Source organism: Pseudophryne corroboree, chromosome 1, assembly GCF_028390025.1.
Source record: "Pseudophryne corroboree isolate aPseCor3 chromosome 1, aPseCor3.hap2, whole genome shotgun sequence".
NCBI lineage: Eukaryota > Metazoa > Chordata > Amphibia > Anura > Myobatrachidae > Pseudophryne > Pseudophryne corroboree.
Genome location: NC_086444.1, coordinates 416,014,901 through 416,037,730, shown reverse-complemented (window position 1 = coordinate 416,037,730; position 22,830 = coordinate 416,014,901). Strand labels below are relative to the sequence as shown.

The 22,830-nt window shown below is 45.8% G+C and overlaps 1 protein-coding gene across 3 annotated transcripts in view; it reads left to right on the top strand.

The window, feature by feature from the left end:
• CFAP73 (cilia and flagella associated protein 73) overlaps nt 1–22,830 on the top strand; it is a 219,608-nt gene that overhangs the window by 187,570 nt on the left and 9,208 nt on the right. For all 3 annotated transcript variants that reach the window (XM_063913316.1, XM_063913315.1, XM_063913314.1), the window contains exons 4-5: nt 19,226–19,426; nt 21,938–22,159. In XM_063913316.1, coding sequence (XP_063769386.1) covers nt 19,226–19,426; nt 21,938–22,159 — 423 coding nt within the window. The remainder of the gene's footprint in view (nt 1–19,225; nt 19,427–21,937; nt 22,160–22,830) is intronic.

Genomic DNA, 22,830 nt, shown 5'->3' with positions numbered 1-22,830 from the left:
AGCACTTCCTGTGCACGTGATGCGCTGAGGTATTCTGTGTCAAGGCATTCCGGTTGCTCAGCAACCGTTATTATCCAGGGCAAAACATGTACGGACTTTTGTAAAATGACTCACAGGTCATTGTATCGAACAAGGGCAACATATATCAATATAAATAAGGCTCCTTCACTATGATCAGTTGTATGGGGTCAGGCGAGGGCATCACATGTATATACATAAATATACATGAAAAGCGATACCCCAGTGGTCAATTCATAGGAGCAGTTATACATCATGAGTGCCCCATTCCAAGGTTATAGGGCATAAGACACATATCTGTGCTTGTGGGTATACTTTGGACCACTGGTAATAAATGTTAGGTTCTATGACACCCATGGTCATTCTGTTGGGGCACTAGTGAATGTGTGTGACAACAAGTAATGACTACAGAGGGAGTGAGTAGGTTGGTGGAAAATAGAAAGTTCAGGGTATCATTCCATATAAGTACAGATTCCAAAAGTGAATATCAATTACATACATAGGGGAACAGTCTGGTACCCTCCATGTATGTATTGGGTTCTTATATCCCATTAACAATTTGGTTTCAAGGATTGTATAGAAAAAATCAAAAATTTAAAAAACCGACGATAGGAACAAAAATATGAAAAAAAAAAAAAAAATATATATATATATATATATATAAAGGAAAAAAATAAAAAGCTTTTGAAGAGTCTCACGTGAAGAGTTGGTGTAAGGTAAACCATCACGGAGTATCCTTTATAAAAGGATACTATAGTGTATTCCATCATTAAGGCCTCGTGGTCTTATTGTGTCCAATCTATGTATCCATGCGGCTTCTCGCTTCAATAACAATTTTGCTCGATCACCGCCTCTTCTTGGTGCCTCCACTCTGTCTATTACCATACTCCTTAAAGATGCCAGAGGGTGTTTTGCCTCGCAAAAGTGTCTACCAACAGGTTTGTCCGAGGTGCCACTTGATATGGCATTCCTGATAGAGAGTCGGTGGTTGGCCATCCTCTCACGGAATGGACGAACCGTCTTCCCCACATATACTAGGGAGCATGGACATGTCAGGGTGTATATCACATAGTCAGAGGTACATGTCAATCTATGACAAATGGATATTTTTTCTCCCGTATGTGGATGATGGAAAAATTGGCCCGTGGTCATGCTTCTGCATGTGGTGCAGTTGATACATTTGAAGCACCCAAATTTTTTGGGTATTTGCCACATATTGGATGTTTGCGGTACCATCCTGTCAGGCTCCATCAATATGTCTTTCAGATTATGTGCACGTCTGAAGCTGAGTAGTGGTTTATCAGGTAGTTTCTTCCTGAGTGCAGGGTCCGTTTTGACCACTGGCCATAGGTTTCTGACTGCTTTCCGGATGGCGGGACCAGCTGTGTTAAAGGTTGTGGAAATGACAAACGGGTTGTCCTCCTTACATTTTCTGTGTGAGGCTCCCCTATAGATGTTTTTGGCCTTGTGTAGGCATCTCGTGATGGTCTTTTTGTCATACCCCCTTGTTTCAAATCTCTTTTTCATCTCCTCTAGTTGTTTAGCGGCCACTTCTTCATCTGAGTTGTTTCTGAGGACCCTTAAAAATTGAGATATTGGTAGATTCTGCTTCAATGGTCCAGGGTGGTGACTGTCAAAAGACAGTAGGGTGTTCCTGTCAGTCGGTTTTCTATACAATTTGAAACCATAGCCATCATTGGTGGTGTAAATACTGACATCTAGAAAGTCGACAGTCTCAGCACTAGAGTGCATAGTAAACCTAATTGTGGAATCAAGGTCATTAAGATGTTCAACCATGTTCACTAGGGCTTCCTGGGTACCTACCCATACCAGAAAAACATCATCTATAAATCTTCGATAGAAGGCGATACTATCTCCAAACGGCGGTATGATGTTAGTGGTCTCATATGCATCCATAAAGAGATTTGCATACGATGGGGCTATGTTACTCCCCATCGCTGTCCCAGCCGTTTGAAGATAGTATCGCCCCCCGTATGTAAAATAGTTGCAGTTTAGGATCAATTCCAACAGGTCCATCAGAAAATCTACCGGGGGTTGGCCTTTATGTGATGCTATCAGTGCTCGTTTGGTCATGGATAGACCTTGGTTGTGAGGGATCACTGTATATAATGAGACCACATCCATAGTGACCAGAATCCTCTGGCCAGTATGGGTCTGTAGATTCAATAATCTTAGGAAGTCTTCAGTGTCTCTTAGATAGCTGTTGGTCTTCTTAACACAGACTTGTAAAAAACTATCTACATATTGTGCTACTTTAGAAAAAAGTGAATTGCGCGCAGAAATGATCGGACGGCCAGGAGGACTGTCCAAAGTCTTATGTATTTTAGGTATCACGTATAGGATAGGGGTAATAGGAAAGTCTGTTTTAAGAAAGCCAACTGTGTCTTCATCTATCCAGCCCTGGGAGAGTGCCATGTCTAGGACATTATCCAGCCTTTTCTTGAAGGCCAAACCAGGATCCCCAGGTAGTAGTCTATAAGTCCCTGTATCAGCAAGTTGTCTCTGTACTTCAGCATCATAATCTGCGGTGTTCAATATTACAACAGCTCCCCCCTTGTCTGCGGGTCTCACAGTGATATTGGAGTTGTTCCTAATCTCATATAATGCTTTCCTCTCAATGGCCGAGAGATTATGTCTAATCATCTTTTGTTTAGTCAGGGATTTTTTGACATCTGAGTCAAGCATTCTAGTGAAGGTTTTTATGCTAGGGTTATAAGATATTGGATCAGGGCAGTCAACCCATTCAAAAATAAAAGCACATATGATCCAATATCTTATAACCCTAGCATAAAAACCTTCACTAGAATGCTTGACTCAGATGTCAAAAAATCCCTGACTAAACAAAAGATGATTAGACATAATCTCTCGGCCATTGAGAGGAAAGCATTATATGAGATTAGGAACAACTCCAATATCACTGTGAGACCCGCAGACAAGGGGGGAGCTGTTGTAATATTGAACACCGCAGATTATGATGCTGAAGTACAGAGACAACTTGCTGATACAGGGACTTATAGACTACTACCTGGGGATCCTGGTTTGGCCTTCAAGAAAAGGCTGGATAATGTCCTAGACATGGCACTCTCCCAGGGCTGGATAGATGAAGACACAGTTGGCTTTCTTAAAACAGACTTTCCTATTACCCCTATCCTATACGTGATACCTAAAATACATAAGACTTTGGACAGTCCTCCTGGCCGTCCGATCATTTCTGCGCGCAATTCACTTTTTTCTAAAGTAGCACAATATGTAGATAGTTTTTTACAAGTCTGTGTTAAGAAGACCAACAGCTATCTAAGAGACACTGAAGACTTCCTAAGATTATTGAATCTACAGACCCATACTGGCCAGAGGATTCTGGTCACTATGGATGTGGTCTCATTATATACAGTGATCCCTCACAACCAAGGTCTATCCATGACCAAACGAGCACTGATAGCATCACATAAAGGCCAACCCCCGGTAGATTTTCTGATGGACCTGTTGGAATTGATCCTAAACTGCAACTATTTTACATACGGGGGGCGATACTATCTTCAAACGGCTGGGACAGCGATGGGGAGTAACATAGCCCCGTCGTATGCAAATCTCTTTATGGATGCATATGAGACCACTAACATCATACCGCCGTTTGGAGATAGTATCGCCTTCTATCGAAGATTTATAGATGATGTTTTTCTGGTATGGGTAGGTACCCAGGAAGCCCTAGTGAACATGGTTGAACATCTTAATGACCTTGATTCCACAATTAGGTTTACTATGCACTCTAGTGCTGAGACTGTCGACTTTCTAGATGTCAGTATTTACACCACCAATGATGGCTATGGTTTCAAATTGTATAGAAAACCGACTGACAGGAACACCCTACTGTCTTTTGACAGTCACCACCCTGGACCATTGAAGCAGAATCTACCAATATCTCAATTTTTAAGGGTCCTCAGAAACAACTCAGATGAAGAAGTGGCCGCTAAACAACTAGAGGAGATGAAAAAGAGATTTGAAACAAGGGGGTATGACAAAAAGACCATCACGAGATGCCTACACAAGGCCAAAAACATCTATAGGGGAGCCTCACACAGAAAATGTAAGGAGGACAACCCGTTTGTCATTTCCACAACCTTTAACACAGCTGGTCCCGCCATCCGGAAAGCAGTCAGAAACCTATGGCCAGTGGTCAAAACGGACCCTGCACTCAGGAAGAAACTACCTGATAAACCACTACTCAGCTTCAGACGTGCACATAATCTGAAAGACATATTGATGCAGCCTGACAGGATGGTACCGCAAACATCCAATATGTGGCAAATACCCAAAAAATTTGGGTGCTTCAAATGTATCAACTGCACCACATGCAGAAGCATGACCACGGGCCAATTTTTCCATCATCCACATACGGGAGAAAAAATATCCATTTGTCATAGATTGACATGTACCTCTGACTATGTGATATACACCCTGACATGTCCATGCTCCCTAGTATATGTGGGGAAGACGGTTCGTCCATTCCGTGAGAGGATGGCCAACCACCGACTCTCTATCAGGAATGCCATATCAAGTGGCACCTCGGACAAACCTGTTGGTAGACACTTTTGCGAGGCAAAACACCCTCTGGCATCTTTAAGGAGTATGGTAATAGACAGAGTGGAGGCACCAAGAAGAGGCGGTGATCGAGCAAAATTGTTATTGAAGCGAGAAGCCGCATGGATACATAGATTGGACACAATAAGACCACGAGGCCTTAATGATGGAATACATTATAGTATCTTTTTATAAAGGATACTCCGTGATGGTTTACCTTACACCAACTCTTCACGTGAGACTCTTCAAAAGCTTTTTATATTTTTTTCCTTTATATATATATATTTTAATTTTTCATATTTTTGTTCCTATCGTCGGTTTTTTAAATTTTTGATTTTTTCTATACAATCCTTGAAACCAAATTGTTAATGGGATATAAGAACCCAATACATACATGGAGGGTACCAGACTGTTCCCCTATGTATGTAATTGATATTCACTTTTGGAATCTGTACTTATATGGAATGATACCCTGAACTTTCTATTTTCCACCAACCTACTCACTCCCTCTGTAGTCATTACTTGTTGTCACACACATTCACTAGTGCCCCAACAGAATGACCATGGGTGTCATAGAACCTAACATTTATTACCAGTGGTCCAAAGTATACCCACAAGCACAGATATGTGTCTTATGCCCTATAACCTTGGAATGGGGCACTCATGATGTATAACTGCTCCTATGAATTGACCACTGGGGTATCGCTTTTCATGTATATTTATGTATATACATGTGATGCCCTCGCCTGACCCCATACAACTGATCATAGTGAAGGAGCCTTATTTATATTGATATATGTTGCCCTTGTTCGATACAATGACCTGTGAGTCATTTTACAAAAGTCCGTACATGTTTTGCCCTGGATAATAACGGTTGCTGAGCAACCGGAATGCCTTGACACAGAATACCTCAGCGCATCACGTGCACAGGAAGTGCTCTAGCGGCACATGATGACGCCTCACTACACGGTTGCCGGGCAACACCTATGCACCTCCCGAGACCTACGTCCCGGGATTGTAGGATGTGCGTTCCACGGACCGGAAGTGCGGGCCGCAGTGGAACGCACGCCACACGCGATACCTACAATGTGTGACTACATGCTCCTTACTACATGAGGGGGTTAGTACAACATCATTAATGCCTGACATTGACATGATGATCCCTTGTTTTTATTATATGTATGTTGAATTGTTTGATAGAATATAAACTATTGTTATTGTTTTTGCTATGGGGTGTGGGGGAGTTGCTGAGATTAATTGGGGGGTGGGATTTACAGGGGTATTTAGGTAGCATCAGTTCACTGTACTGGTATCCTGACAAAGGTCAGAAACATGACCGAAACGTCGATCTAATCTGCTTGTCATTGATGTCTTAAATAAAACTTGTGCCTGCTTGAAGACTGGTGAGTGCTCCCCTTATTTGGAATTATATTGGAGTTGGATTTTTTTCCCCTCATTGGATGTCACCCCAGCATAAATAATGCTCTAACGTGAGTGCGGACCCTCTGCCTGTATGTATATATATATATATATATATATATATATATATATATATATATATATATTACTAACACAAGTGGTAACGTATGGATGCATATATTATAGACTATTTATATAGAATTTACAAGACACAGTGTTGTGTCTGTCGCTCACAGTCACAGTTCTCAGCTCACAGTGTCGCAGCCTAACAGAGTAGCTCTCAACGAGGTGACCAGCTCTGCTGCTTATTCTTACAACTGAGCTGATGCACCACTTCTTGAACCATGGGCCACGCCCAGCCAGCTGCATGCCTGCCCCACCCAGTCCCTGCCCACCTGCTGGAGCTTGCTGATTCTGAAGAGGCCATCCAGAGCCGTCTGCAGAGATTGACTCGCGAGATGATGATCGGCTAGATGCAGCATCGCTTGGAGAATGATAAAATAGAAAGAGAAAAGGCACCAGCCAATCAGCTCATAACTGCTATGTCACAGGCCCTGTTTGAAAAATGACAGTTGGGAGCTGGTTGGCTGGTAGTTTATCACTTTGCATTTTATCACTCTCCAAGTGATGATGCATCTATCCCGATATCATTTCGCCAGATCCTAGCAGCGGTGCGGCGGCTAGAAGTGGCTGTGAGGGACATCTTTGACAAGGGACAAACAGCCAAGTGACACACACATACATCCCTCCTCCCGGCGGCCCGAATTACCGTTCGCACGCCTGTCTGCGCACTGATTTATAATACAGAAAAAAAAATCCCACCCAAAAAATGGCTACTGGTTTGCTCTGGCCCGGGCCCCCTGGCATACCCGGGCCTGGGTAATCTGTACCCCCTCCCCCCCTCTCTCAACACCACTGGATGCTCTTGGATGCTTGTGTTGGTACTGTCAGCCTAAAAAGTACCAGTAAACATATTTCCACTGTACTGTACCATATGCCATCTTGAATGGAATGTGAATGGGTAGGACATGCACATACTGCCCCTGTAAGCTGTCCTACTTAGTAAATACATATACTGTACATAATTAAAAGGTTATAGTTATTGTATTTTTTTATTTTATTTATTAAATTGGCTATCATCAAATGACGACGTATTACCAATCAATAAAAATAATAAAATTAGGCAGGCGGGGGTGGCCTTAACTGTTGTGTCTCGTGGCGCCTTCACCCCTAAATCCGCCCTTGGGTATGTTAAGCTGCTTACCCAGTGTGTCACACAATATGCTGCCAGTATGATGGAGTTTTCTTCTTCACTGTATCATTTGAAGTTTTTGTTATCTGATAATTGTGTTGGGGCCTACTTGATAACACGTGGCTTGTGTAAAAATTGCTATACTAATGTAAATGGATCATTGTGAAAAGTATGAACAAAAAAATGTCCTTGAAAGCTCCATATAAGATCTAGTTTGAAAGCAAATTATAGTAGATCCAAACTGTAAAAGGGACAGAAGAGATGAGGCTGATACATTTGGAGAATGTTTGTAAAATACCCATATCAAATATATGCCATATATGGTTGATAACTGAAGCAAGTACAAGGTGATGGGACACGGAGTCTCTCTAGGATTCTCTGCTTTGCCAGCATTGAATTTTATAACCAGATAAATGCTGTCATTCTGTTTCTTCGCTAAGCAGGTAAGGTATGGAGGGCATAATGCGCTAATAATCATTTAAAAAAATTCTATTTTCTGTTTGTCCGGCTCGAATGCATGAAACATTGGGCCTAATTCAGACCTGATCGTAGCCCTGCAAAATTTTGCAGGACTACGATCAGGCACACTGACATGCGGGGGGACGCCCAGCACAGGGCTAATCCGCCCCGCATGTCAGGCCCGCCCCCTCCCCCCCGCAGAAGTACAAAAGCATTGCACAGCGGCGATGCTTTTGCACTTCAGGAGTAGCTCCCGGCCAGCGCAGCTTTTGCGTGCTGGCCGGGAGCTACTCGTCGCTTCCCGAGTTGCAGCGGCTGCGTGTGACGTCACACTGCAGCTGCGGTCTGCCCCCCGCACAGTCCAGCCACACCTTTTTTAATAATTTTAGCCTCTATTTAGTGAGGTAGGGTGATGAAGACACCATCACTGTGCAGAGTTATTTGCTTAATGATTGGTGATGATCCTGGCTCAAGTTGCCAAACAACCCTTCTTCTTGGCACGTCAGGTCCCATGCGACATGGCTTGCGCAGGGAATCTTTTTTGCTCTAATGTTTGTTTCCATCTCAATGCAATGCGAAAAAAGTGATTCATGAGTCTGCAATGATTTATTTGATATACAACATTTGTACATATGTGTGTGAATGAATCTAAATCTCTATACAAAGTTCCGTGATGCAGCGGCTCTAGCTATTTTTCACACCATGTTCCGTTGAGCTTCATTTGCGACTGTACATATTCCTGTGCAGTTAAAGTCGCAGCTCAGTGGTACAGATCAAGTAGAGTCGCTGCATCTGCATAAATGTCAAGTAAAAGTCAATACACTATACCACTGAATTGGATCGATTCAATGCAAATTGAATAGTTCCGGGAAGGAGGTCCTATTCAATTTAGTACGCTGTTAAGTCCGACTAGTGGATTTCTGCTCCCACCCCTCCTAGGGTGCAAGCATAAGTCTGACAAAACTAGGGGGGTAATTCCAAGTTGATCGCAGCAGGAAATTTTTTAGCAGTTGGGCAAAACCACTGGTTACCCCCTAGGTCCGCAATGCTGTTTTGTGCCTTAACACGGTGCAAACAGCATTGCAGTGGGGCAATTAAGTTGGAGAATTTGCGACTAAACACCCTGTTTAATTCTCTGACATAGCAGCACACTGAATTGAATAGCTCCAGGACCTCCTTCCTGCCACTATCCAATTCGCATTGAATTGACTCGACCCGAATGTGACTCGCATTGAATTGACTTGACCTCTAACTAGGGTTACCACCTCATCCCTTTAATTCTGTACACATATTAATTACACAGGTTCTGTGGCTGATTAAAACCAGGTGAAATGGAGTATTGAAGTCAGCCAGCCACAGGACCTGTGTAATTAATGTGTCCAGAATTAAAGGGATGAGGTGGTAACCCTAACACGAAAGGGCCCCATACACTAGTACGATTTTACCCGATTTCATACAATCCGATATATCCGTCTGATATATTGTATGAAATTGTGTACAATCGTATGTGTTTTAGATCGTATCCAATCTGATGCGCGTCCCCGTGGCTGTCGGATAGGATCCCCTAGGTCGTTAGTGCTGCACTAATGATATATTGGAATTGGGTGGAATCGGATGAAAAAAAGTGTGTTTTTGTGCATGCGATGTATCACAGGGAAGTTTGACTGGCATTCTCAGGACACACCAGGCCCCCGTAGCCCTCTGTCCAGCCCATCGGATATATCTCATGGTACAAATGTGCCGTACGATATATTGCATATATTGTATAGCGGCTTCATCAATCGCATGCGATATATCTTATGCGAAAATAGCACAAAAGTACCAAATCATATGGAATCACTCCCGGGAAGGTCCCAGGGGAAGTTCAAGGGAAATTACATCCAACTTCAACCTCAGACATATCGTTTTAGTGTATGCCACATTGCATATTGAGGTTATGTGTATGAGGACATATTTGTATTTTGAATTGCTGTAAACATGTTATATGGAAGGTAGTTACTTTATGAAAATATTTTCTTTCTTTCTTTATTTTTAAACATCTTTATTTGAAGCATTAGTTCAGTACAGATAAACATGAAAACAGTGTATTTTGAAAAAGGAAAAACAATTATAAACAATCCATAAGGGATGCGACCGCAATGTGTGAAGGTGCATACACACGGAGAGATTTTAACTATGAGAGATTTTGACTGAGCGATTTCCCTTGAACTGGCAGTAGGAGATTTTGACTAACTTTACCAGCGCTTTTGGCTATGGGCGATTTTGTCTAACTCATTTAAGCAAGGGGATGCTTTTTCTTTTCCAGCGACCTAGCCAAAATTGACTTGCCTGCACAATCTATTTTTAGCAGCGATAGCGACCTGGCGGGGATGCGCATCGCTATCGCTGGCTGTGTACACATGGTGAGATATGCACTAACTTTCTTAGCGATTTTGACTATATAGTCAAAATCGCTCAGTTATATCGCTCCGTGTGTACACACCTTTAGTCCACGCAGCTATTGTGCGGCCGATGCGTGCACAGTTTGCCGCCACTGGCAAACTGCGATGCGCACCGCAACAGCGGCTGTGTCTGAATGACCTCCTAAGCCCTCTATACCAGGGCTTTGTGCGGAGGGTAATGCCAGCAAAAGCTGGTATTACCCTATAGAAGCATATTGGCTTTTTTCCGCTCTGTGCTGTGAGAGAGATGGACTCCCGGGGCCCCGGGAGTAGGAACACTGTTGCCAGGGCTGGTGCAAGGTCTCTCTGCATTCAGTGGTGCAAGCAGAAATCTTTTCTTAGTGGTACTGAGTGCCGAAAATGGGTGTGGTCATGTGTTGTGAGGGGGCATGGCCACATGGCACAAGTGGAGAGTGGCTACATGTCACTAGTGGTGTGGTGACACTCCAAAGCCCCTTTTCTTTGCACTCTGGAGGCAAGGATAGAAATATATAGTACTACCCCCAGTATAATAGAAATATATAGTGATACCCTCAGTATAATAGAAATATATAGTAATGCCCCCAGTATAATAAATATATATAGTAATGCGCCCAATGTAATAACAATATATAATAATGCCTCCATTATAACAGGAATAATAAGATTTTACTTACCGGTAAATCTATTTCTCGTAGTCCGTAGAGGATGCTGGGACTCCGTAAGGACCATGGGGAATAGACGGGCTCCGCAGGAGATAGGGCACTTTAAGAAAGCTTTGGACTCTGGGTGTGCACTGGCTCCTCCCTCTATGCCCCTCCTCCAGACCTCAGTTAGGGAAACTGTGCCCAGAGGAGATGGACAGTACGAGGAAGGATTTTTGTAAATCTAAGGGCGAGAGCCATACCAGCCACACCAATCACACCGTATAACTTGTGATAAACTACCCAGTCAACAGTATGAACAACAACATCGGTTCAACCGATAAACTATAACATAACCCTTATGTAAGCAACAACTATATACAAGTCTTGCAGAAGAAGTCCGCACTTGGGACGGGCGCCCAGCATCCTCTACGGACTACGATAAAATAGATTTACCGGTAAGTAAAATCTTATTTTCTCTAACGTCCTTGAGGATGCTGGGACTCCGTAAGGACCATGGGGATTATACCAAAGCTCCCAAACGGGCGGGAGAGTGCGGATGACTCTGCAGCACCGATTGAGCAAACATGAGGTCCTCCTCAGCCAGGGTATCAAACTTGTAGAACTTTGCAAAGGTGTTTGACCCCGACCAAGTAGCAGCTCGGCACAGCTGTAGTGCCGAGACCCCTCGGGCAGCCGCCCAAGAAGAGCCCACTTTCCTAGTGGAATGGGCCTTAACCGATTTAGGCAATGGCAAACCTGCCGTAGAATGCGCCTGCTGAATCGTATTACAGATCAAGCGAGCAATAGTCTGCTTTGAAGCAGGAGCGCCAACCTTGTTGGCCGCATACAGAACAAACAGAGCTTCAGTCTTCCTGATTCTAGCCGTTCTGGTCACATAAATCTTCAAAGCCCTGACCACATCCAGGGACTCGGAATCCTCCAAGTCCCGTGTAGCCACAGGCACGACAATAGGTTGGTTCACATGAAAATATGAGACCACTTTTGGCAGAAAGTGAGGACGAGTCCTCAACTCTGCCCTATCCACGTGAAAAACCAAGTATGGGCTTTTATGTGATAAAGCCGCCAATTCTGAAACACGTCTTGCCGAAGCCAATGCCAACAACATGACCACTTTCCACGTGAGGTATTTCAACTCCACAGTTTTGAGTGGTTCAAACCAAGGTGACTTGAGGAAACGTAACACCACATTAAGATCCCAAGGCGCCACCGGAGGCACAAAGGGAGGCTGAATATGCAGTACACCCTTCACAAAAGTCTGTACTTCAGGAAGAGAGGCTAATTCTCTTTGAAAGAAAATGGATAAGGCTGAAATTTGGACCTTTATGGACCCTAATTTTAGGCCCTAAGTCACTCCTGTTTGAAAGAAGTGAAGTAGACGGCCCAAATGGAACTCCTCCGTAGGAGCAGCTCTGGCCTCACACCAACAAACATATTTTCGCCATATACGGTGATAATGTTTTAACGTCACGTCTTTCCTAGCCTTGATCAGGGTAGGAATGACCTCCTCCGGAATCCCTTTTTCCGCTAGGATCCGGCGTTCAACCGCCATGCCGTCAAACGCAGCCACGGTAAGTCTTGGAACAGACAGGGCCCCTGCCACAGCAGGTCCTGCCTTAGAGGAAGAGGCCACGGATCTTCTGTGAGCAACTCTTGCAGCTCCGGATACCAAGTCCTCCGTGGCCAATCTGGAACAATGAGGATTGTTCTGACCCTGCTTATTCTTATTATTCTCAACACTTTGGGTATGAGAGGAAGAGGAGGAAACACATAGACCGATCTGAACACCGAAGGTGTCACCAGAGCGTCCACCGCTACCGCCTGAGGGTCCCTTGACCTGGCGCAATACCGCTTTAGCTTTTTGTTGAGACGGGATGCCATCATGTCTATTTGAGGCAGCCCCCACCGACCAGTGATCTGTGCGAAGATTTCTTGATGAAGTCCCCACTCTCCCGGATGCAGGTCGTGCCTGCTGAGGAAGTCCGCTTCCCAGTTGTCCACCCCTGGGATGAACACTGCTGATAGCGCGCTTACATGGCCTTCCGCCCAGCGTAGAATCCTGGTCGCTTCTGCCATGGCCATTCTGCTCCTCGTTCCGCCTTGGCGGTTTATATGAGCCACTGCCGTGACATTGTCTGACTGAATCAGAACCGGTTTTTCCCGAAGCAATTCCTCCGCTTGACGCAGTGCGTTGTATATGGCCCTCAACTCCAGGACGTTGATGTGGAGACAAGTCTCTAGATTTGACCAGAGACCTTGGAAATTTCTTCCCAGTGTGACTGCTCCCCAGCCTCGGAGGCTTGCGTCCGTGGTCACCAGGACCCAGTCCTGAATGCCGAACCTGCGACCCACTAGTAGGTGAGCACTGTGCAGCCACCACAGGAGAGATACCCTGGTCCTGGAAGACAGGGTGATCCTTCGATGCATTTGTAAATGGGACCCGGACCACTTGTCCAAGAGGTCCCATTGAAAAGTCCTCGCATGGAACCTGCCGAAAGGGATGGCCTCGTATGAAGCCACCATCTTCCCCAGGACCCGCGTGCAATGATGCACTGAAACCTGTTTTGGTTTTAATAGGTTCCTGACCAGGGCTATGAGCTCCTGAACCTTTTCGACCGGAAGAAAAAAAAAATTCTGGTCTGTGTCTAGAATCAGGCCCAAAAAAGTTAGACGCGTTGTAGGGACTAGCTGGAACTTCGGTATATTGAGAATCCAGCCGTGTAACTGCAACGTCTTCATGGACAGAGACACGCTGTCCAGCAACTTCTCCTGAGATCTCGCCTTTATGAGGAGATCGTCCAAGTATAGGATAATTGTGACCCCCTGCCTGCGCAGGAGCACCATCATTTCCGCCAATACCTTGGTGAAAATTCTCGGGGCCGTGGAAAGCCCAAACGGCAACGTCTGAAATTGGTAGTGACAGTCCTGCACTGCAAATCTCAGGAACGCCTGATGAGGGGGGAATACCGGAACATGAAGGTAAGCATCCTTTATGTCCAGGGGCACCATCCAATCCCCCCCCTCCAGGCTGGCGATGACCGCCCTGAGTGATTCCATTTTGAACTTGAACCTCTTCAAGTACAGGTTCAGGGATTTTAGGTTTAAAATGGGTCTGACCGAACCGTCCGGTTTCGGGACCACAAACAGGGTTGAGTAATATCCCTCTCCTTGCTGGAGATGAGGAACTGTGATAATCACCTGTTGAATATACAATTTTTGGATTGCTGCCAACACTAGCTCCCTCTCTGACGGGGAAGCCGGCAGAGCCGACTTGAAAAACCGGCGAGGAGGCAAGTCTTCGAATTCCAGCCTGTATCCTTGAGAAACAATCTCTAATGCCCAGGGATCCACCTGCGAGTGAACCCAGACGTGGCTGAAAAACCGAAGACGAGCCCCCACTAGATCTGCCTCCCCCCGGGAAGCCCCAGCGTCATGAGGTGGACTTTGCAGACGCAGGGGAGGACTTCTGCTCTTGGGAACTAGCTGTGTGCAGCTTCTTTCCCCTGCCTTTCCCTCTGGCAACAAAGGACGATCCCCGTACCTTTTTGTTTTTATTGGAACGAAAGGACTGCATTTGATAATGAGGTGCCTTTTTTGTATGCTGCGGGGGGACATAAGGTAAGAAATTCGACTTACCAGCCGTAGCAGTAGAGACAAGGTCCGAGAGGCCGTCTCCAAACAACTCCTCCCCTTTGTAAGGCAAGGACTTCATATGCCGCTTTGAATCGGCGTCTCCCGTCCACTGTCGGGTCCACAAGAGCCGCCTAGCAGAAATAGACATAGCATTTATTGTGGAGCTTAATAAACAAATGTCTCTCTGAGCATCTCTCATATACAAGGCAGCATCTCTTATATGCTCTATGGTCATTTGAAAGGCATCCCTATCTAAAGTGTCAATCTCCGTAGATAAGGAATCTCCCCATGCCACAACCGCACTACAAACCCAGGCCGACGCCATAGCCGGTCTAGCAATAGTACCTGAATGAGTGTAAATGTGCTTCATGGTAATTTCCTGCCTGCGATCAGCAGGATCCTTGAGGGAAGCCGTATCCTGAGAAGGCAGTGCCACCTTTTTGGACAAGCATGTCAGCGCCTTGTCTACTTTAGGCGAAGATTCCCATCGTATCCTATCCGTTTGTGGAAAAGGATACGAAATAAGAATCCTTTTGGGAACTTGTGGTCTCCTATCCGGAGATTCCCAAGCCTTTTCGCACAATTCACTCAGTTCAAATGAGGACGGAAAGGTGACTTCAGGCTTTTTCCCTTTATACATGTGTACCCTCGTGTCAGGGACAAGGGGGTTCCTCAGTAATATGCAAAACCTCTTTAATGGCAATAATCACGTACCGAATACCTTTTGCCACCCTCGGCTGTAATTTTGCATCTTCATAGTCGACACTAGAGTCAGTATCCGTGTCGGTATCTGTGTCATCGATCTGGAATATGGTGTGCTTCTGAGACCCCGAAGGGCCTGGCGCCACAGGGACAGGTATGGACTGGCTACCTGACTGATCCCTAGCTTCAGCTTTGTCTAACCTTTTATGCAATAGATTGACATTTGCATTCAAGACATTCAGCATATCCACCCATTCCGGTGCCGGTGTTGCCGACGGCGACATGACATTCAAGCACTCCCCCTCCCACATTGGCCCTCATTCCGAGTTGTTCGCTCGCTAGCTGCTTTTAGCAGCATTGCACACGCTAAGCCGCCGCCCTCTGGGAGTGTATCTTAGCTTAGCAGAATTGCGAACGAAAGATTCGCAAAATTGCGAATAGAAAGTTCTTCGCAGTTTCTGAGTAGCACGACACTTACTCTGCCACTGCGATCAGTTCAGTCAGTTTCGTTCCTGGTTTGACGTCCCAAACACACCCAGCGTTCGCCCAGGCACTCCCCCGTTTCTCCCAGCCACTCCCGCGTTTTTCCCAGAAACGGCAGCGTTTTTTCACACACACCCATAAAACGGCCAGTTTCAGCCCAGAAACACCCACTTCCTGTCAATCACACTCCGATCACCAGAACGAAGAAAAATCCTCGTAATGCCGTGAGTAAAATACCTAACTTTTGAGTAAAATAACTAAGCGCATGCGCTCTGCGAACATTGCGCATGCGCAGTAAGCGACTAATCGCAATATAGAGAAAATCGGCAACGAGCGAACAACTCGGAATGAGGGCCCTTAAGCGAGCCTTCCTCGTCAAACATGTCGACACACGCGTACCGACACACTTCACACACACAGGGAACTTCTTTTCTGAAGACAGTATCCCCTTCAAGGCCCTTTGGAGAGACAGAGAGAGAGTATGCCAGCACACACCCCAGCGCAATGACCCTGGAGACCAACACAAAATGTTTTTCCCCCAGCCGCGCTGTATAATATGTTATCCGCCAATTATGTGCCCCCCCCTCTCTTTTAAACACCCCTTCACCGTGTGTAAGCGGGGGAGAGTCCGGGGAGCTTCCCCTCAGCGGTGCTGTGGAGAGAAAATGGCGCTGGTGAGTGCTGAGGGAGAAGCCCCGCCCCCTCGGCGGCGGGCTTCTGTCCCGCTCAAACCTACTAAAATATGGCGGGGGCTCTTTTTATATACATGTACAGTGCCCACCTGTACATGTATATTGTCTTTTGCCATAATAGAGGTGTTATATTGCTGCCCAGGGCGCCCCCCCTGCGCCCTGCACCCTTACAGTGACCGGAGTATGTGAGGTGTATGGGAGCAATGACGCACAGCTGCAGTGCTGTGTGCTACCTCAGTGAAGCTGAAGGCTTCTGCCGCCTGACGTCTTCTGATTTCGGTTCTTCTGGCTCTGTGAGGAGAACGGCGGCGCGGCTCTGGGGGTGGACGCCCAGTAAGAACCTGTGTTCACCCCCTCTGGAGCTAATGGTGTCCAGTAGCCGAGGAAGCAGAGCCTATCTTAGACAAGAAGGTCTGCCCTTCTCTCCTCAGTCCCTCGATGCAGGGAGCCTGTTGCCAGCAGTGCTCCCTGTAAAAAAGTAGAAAAAAATCCAAACAAAAATGCTTCTAGGCAGAGAACTCAGGAGAGCTCTCTGCAGTGCACCCATCCTGCTCTGGGCACAGTGTAAAACTGAGGTCTGGAGGAGGGGCAGAGGGAGGAGCCAGTGCACACCCAGAGTCCAAAGCTTTCTTAAAGGGCCCTATCTCCTGCGGAGCCAGTCTATTCCCCATGGTCCTTACGGAGTCCCAGCATCCTCAAGGACGTTAGAGAAATATAATGTAGTAGTGCCCCTGGTATAATAGAAATATATAGTAGTGTCCACATTACAATAGAAATATGTAGTAATACCCCCATAATAATAGACATACAGTATATAGTAGTGTCATCATTATATTAGAAATTAATGCTCCCAGCAAGAGACGCTGCGGGAAAGTGCAGTCAGGCTCCTCCCTTCACGTTAGCCACAGCCGCTAGAGGAGGAAGTGTGATGTGGCATTAGGACATCACCGTTGCGCTCCCAGTAACCCTGACAAACTGGGAGGCGCTGTCATGCTGCCAAGCACCATGGTCTTGTTACTTTGTGGTGCATTATAATTGTGGTAATGGCGGTCACGGGTGCAAAGTGTGTGGCAGGTGGTACTGAGTACCCGCTGCCATATTCTTAAGGGTACTCCGTACCCGCATATTTGCACCACTGTCTGCATCCTAGGCAAAGCTTTAGTCTAGCAATCCCCTGCAATCCCCACTTCCACCACCTCTCAGAGGGGAGATGCAGGTGGCCACTAGCTGGGCTGGGATGAATTGCATCATTATACAGAGAAAAGGGACAACACTCATGGATTTTTGAAGTGGAAAAAATATATTGTAAAAAAAAGTCACACAGGGGGTTATTCATAGATGGACACAGAAAAATCTGCGTCCATATACTCACATGCTGGGGGCCGCATAGCACAGGGCAAGGCCGGCCTGCATGTATGGCGCCACCCCACGATGCGTTTGCAATTTCATTGCAAATGCATTGAATAGAGGTAGACCCCTGTGCGCACGTCAATTACAATGCTATAGCATTCTTCCGGGATGCAATCGCATGGTGAAGCGTTATGCATGTGCACTATGTCTGCTGCGCAGACCCGATGGACGTGGCCACTGCATGCAAACGCAGCGGCTTCGTCCATCTCTGAATAAGGCACAAAATGTTATGACTTTGTTCACAATATAGTTTTACTTCCAGATCCCTGAGTGACTAACATTCTTTCTGCCTATGTATACACACTAGCTGGTGTATTAGAAATTGTATGGTACACTGAGGTCAATTTCACATGTATATATACATAATGCATCTGCATATGGTGTCTGGTGGGGATATTCAGTTGTATATGTATACATATTTTTGGGTGGGGTGTGTACAAACTGAAATTTAAATTGCAGTGTAAAAATAAAGCAGCCAGTATTTACCCTGCACAGAAACAATATAACTCACCCAAATCTAACTCTCTCTGCACATGTTACATCTGCCCCACCTGCAGTGCAAATTGGTTTTGCCCAATTGCTTACTTATTCGGTTTGCGAACAGCTCTGAATAACCCCCTTAGAGCATTCATTCTGAAGAACTATGTAGTTCAAGGAGATGATATGCTGTAGAATTGTGCGGAATCCTTGTTCACGCTGGTATATGTGATGACAAGTGCTATGGTATGGAGTTCTTCTATTTGGCCATATAACAGCAGTTGGTAGTATTGAAATATTAGTTTAGTGCAGAGGTTCCCAAACGCGGTCCTCAAGGCACCCCAATGGTCCTGGTTTTAAATTTATCCTTGCTTGGCAACAGGTGACTTTATTAGCACCCTAGTTGACGTCAGACACCCGCCCTGCAAACGCTTGGACACGACTGGGTTTTTCCTACCACTCCCAGAAAACGGTCAGTTGACACCCAGAAACGCCTTCTTCCTGTCAATCTCCTTGCGATCGGCTGTGCGAATGGATTCTTTGTAAAACCCATCGCCCAGCAACGATCCGCTTTGTAGCCGTACGACGTGCCTGCGCATTGCGGTGCATATGCATGCGCAGTTCTGACCTGATCGCAGCGCAGCGAAAAAACCTAGCGTGCGATCAGGTCTGCATGACCCCCTCTATTCCAAGTCTGTTCCTCAAAGTCCAAGATCTCCATTATGTTCATGCAGGTTTTTCAAGGATTGATTATGGGATTGTTACTAACTGTGATAAACAATGGAAATAGCTCAAATCATTTTATAAATCAATCACGTGTGTGTAAAGGTGTGTACACACAAGATGATATTATGAACGATGCCGATGCAATCATTTCTCATAGTTAATCAACTAACAAACCATTACAGCTAGGTACAGTATGTAGATAATAAAATGTCACCTTTAATGGAGATTAACTTTAAAGAACATGAGAGTCAAAATCATGATTTTCTGCAGGAGAATGACTCAAAGCGGAAGCGTGCCCTGCGGAAAGCAGGTGAGGAGCGGCAGCTAGCTGTACAGAAGGAAAGGGAGGCAATGCGATTGCGAGCCGAGAATATGCAACTACAATCCAGGAAGGAGAGATTGGTGCATCGCCAGGAGAGGAACAGCCTATACCAACACTACCTGCAGGGAGTGCTGGAGAGGACAGAGGAGGTACTGTATGGAGCCAGCATTCTAATCTTCTGTTACTAGTACTGTGTATCAAGGTTACCATGTGTTGGGATGACACATAGGGACAGATGTATTAACCTGGAGAAGGCATAAGGAAGTGATAAACCAGTGATATGTGCAAGGTGATAAAGGCACCAGCCAATCGGATCCAGTATGGAAATTAACAGTTAGGATCTGATAGGCTGCTGCCTTTATCACCTTGCACATATCACTGGTTTATCACTTCCTTATGCCTTCTCCAGGTTAATACATCTGCCCCAATATGCTTAGGGGTATATGCAATTCACGGCGAATCGCGGCAATTTTTCGCCGTTTTTTAATTCGACTTAATTCGACAGGTGAATTCCGGAAGGTGACTGCCGGAATTCACCATATTCAATGAAAAACGGATTCGCCAGAACCGCGGTCGAAAATCGGTCGATTTGGCGGATTTTGCCGCGATTTTAAAAAACGGGGAAAAACGTGAAAAACCCGGAAAAAAAAAATGGCGTGGGGTCCCCCCTCCAAAGCATAACCAGCCTCGGGCTCTTCGAGCTGGTCCTGGTTCTAAAAATCCGGGGAAAAATTGGGCAGGGATCCCCCGTATTTTTAAAACCAGCACCGGGCTCTGCGCCTGGTGCTGGTGCCAAAAATACGGGGGACAAAAAGAGTAGGGGTCCCCCGTATTTTTAACACCAGCATCGGGCTCCACTAGCTGGACAGATAATGCCACAGCCGGGGGTCACTTTTATGCCGTGCCCTGCGGCCGTGGCATTAACTACCCAACTAGTCATCCCTGGCCGGGGTACCCTGGGGGAGTGGGGACCCCTTCAATCAAGGGGTCCCCCCCCCCCCAGCCACCCAAGGGCCAGGGGTGAAGCCCGAGGCTGTCCCCCCCCCCATCCAATGGGCTGCGGATGGGGGGGCTGATAGCCTTTTGTGATAATGAAAAGAATATTGTTTTTTCCAGCAGTACTACAAGTCCCAGCAAGCCTCCCCCGCAAGCTGGTACTTGGAGAGCCACAAGTACCAGCATGCGGGAGAAAAACGGGCCCGCTGGTACCTGTAGTACTACTGGAAAAAAAATACCCAAATAAAAACAGTACACACACACCGTGACAAGTAAAACTTTATTAGTATGTAATAAAGTTTTACTTGTCACGGTGTGTGTGTACTGTTTTTATTTGGGTATTTTTTTTCCAGTAGTACTACAGGTACCAGCGGGCCCGTTTTTCTCCCGCATGCTGGTACTTGTGGCTCTCCAAGTACCAGCTTGCGGGGGAGGCTTGCTGGGACTTGTAGTACTGCTGGAAAAAACAATATTCTTTTCATTATCACAAAAGGCTATCAGCCCCCCCATCCGCAGCCCATTGGATGGGGGGGGGGACAGCCTCGGGCTTCACCCCTGGCCCTTGGGTGGCTGGGGGGGGGGACTCCTTGATTGAAGGGGTCCCCACTCCCCCAGGGTACCCCGGCCAGGGGTGACTAGTTGGGTAGTTAATGCCACGGCCGCAGCGCACGGCATAAAAGTGACCCCCGGCTGTGGCATTATCTGTCCAGCTAGTGGAGCCCGATGCTGGTGTTAAAAATACGGGGGACCCCTACTCTTTTTGTCCCCCGTATTTTTGGCACCAGCACCAGGCGCAGAGCCCGGTGCTGGTTTTAAAAATACGGGGGATCCCCTGTCAATTTTCCCCCCGCATTTTTAGAACCAGGACCAGCTCGAAGAGCCCAAAGCTGGTTATGCTTTGGAGGGAGGACCCCACGCCATTTTTTTTTAGGATTTTACCGTTCCAGCAATAAAAATAAAAATAAAAATAATATTTAAAAAAATATATAAATAATATTTGTGCCTCCAAAAAAAAAAAAAAAAGTACCTAATCCCTTCTAATATAAATAGTTATGCTATTCCTAAAAAAAAAAAAAACACCAAAAAAAACATGTTTAAAATTTTTTTTATTGTTTTCACCCTCCAAAGTGTGGCGGATTGAAAATGACGAATTTGCTGTCTAAAAGCACTGCTGTCGAATTTCCAAACTTGAATTGAATATGCTTTGGTCGAATTGCAGCACTTGTATCATTGCAGAAAAGTCGAATTTGCAAAAATTCGAATTTCAAAAAGTCGAATTTTGAAAGTCCGTTTTTTGGTCGGAAAGCACTGAATTGCATAGGCGAATTTTTTTTTTGGGCGAAAATGACCCGAAATTCGACAATTTCGGGAATTCGACCGCAATTGCATATACCCCATAGTCTTCTACATGTGAGAAGGTGAGTCCAAGCCTCTTCCATTGAGACATACTATACACTTTGCACCCATTACTAGTTAATGGCAGAGTTTTCCCGGAGAAATGTAAAATGGTGCCTTTCAGAGAATTACTCAAGTGGTTCATTTTGATTAATTTAAAAGTCTGTCAGAATGTGTTTGTTGCTGGCCACAAATACATATATTAACCGCTGTCATATTGTATACAGAATGACGTCACATAACTATCCACTTATTTGCTTACTCTCTAGTTCCAAGAAGTGCAGGAGATGATTGACCGATTCAACACCCTAATGGCCACACAAGGCAAGTTATTGCAACGGGAGCTGGAACACCAGGAGAAGACTGAGAGAGAAAAGGCACGGCTGCTGCATTATCAGGAAGAGGCACACAGCCAGATTCTGGAGCTCAATAACCAATTGGCAGATCTGCAAGCCCAGCTGGAAAAAGCAAGGGCTGTAGTTCTTGAATGGGTATGATTGTACAGTTGTTATTACTATTAGTACTTTGTACACAGTCCATTTCCATGCAATGGATCGTGGGCCTGATTCCTTAGATTCACGTTTATCGGGAATCTGCGGCTGCACTGTTGTACTGCGTTCCCCTCGCTACTGCCTGAATGACAGGCAGCTACATTGTGGGGGTGGAGGAAGGGCTGTGTTGCTAGAAATGGGGATGTGTCACCCCCATTTTCTAGGAGGGAAGAAACACGGGTCTGCGTGTCACCACGCAGACTTCCTGGCCTTGCAGCCCCGCACTTCCGTAGGCCATCAGTGCAAGCCGAGGCTTACTCAGCTGGCCTTCTGTGGGGAACATCTCAGATGGTCGCAATGTTGGATCCCAGCTGTGACGTTGGTCACAGTGCTGGAATCGCAGCTACATGCAGGAGGCGTCTCTTCTACTGAGCGGTCTCCTGCATGTCCCTCCTAGAGAGCAGATGGAAATGCAATTAGGCCATTTGTCTTTAGCTTTGTCAGATATTCCTGATGTTATTTTAAAAGTAGCACAGATTTTTTTGTTAACAGGTAAAATCAAACAATACTGTAAACCAACTGTGCCATATAGTAAAATAGAAAACGCAAGATTGCAATATGTAATAAAAAAAAAATGTTGCAATCTTAAACATGAACTTTATAGTGAACAA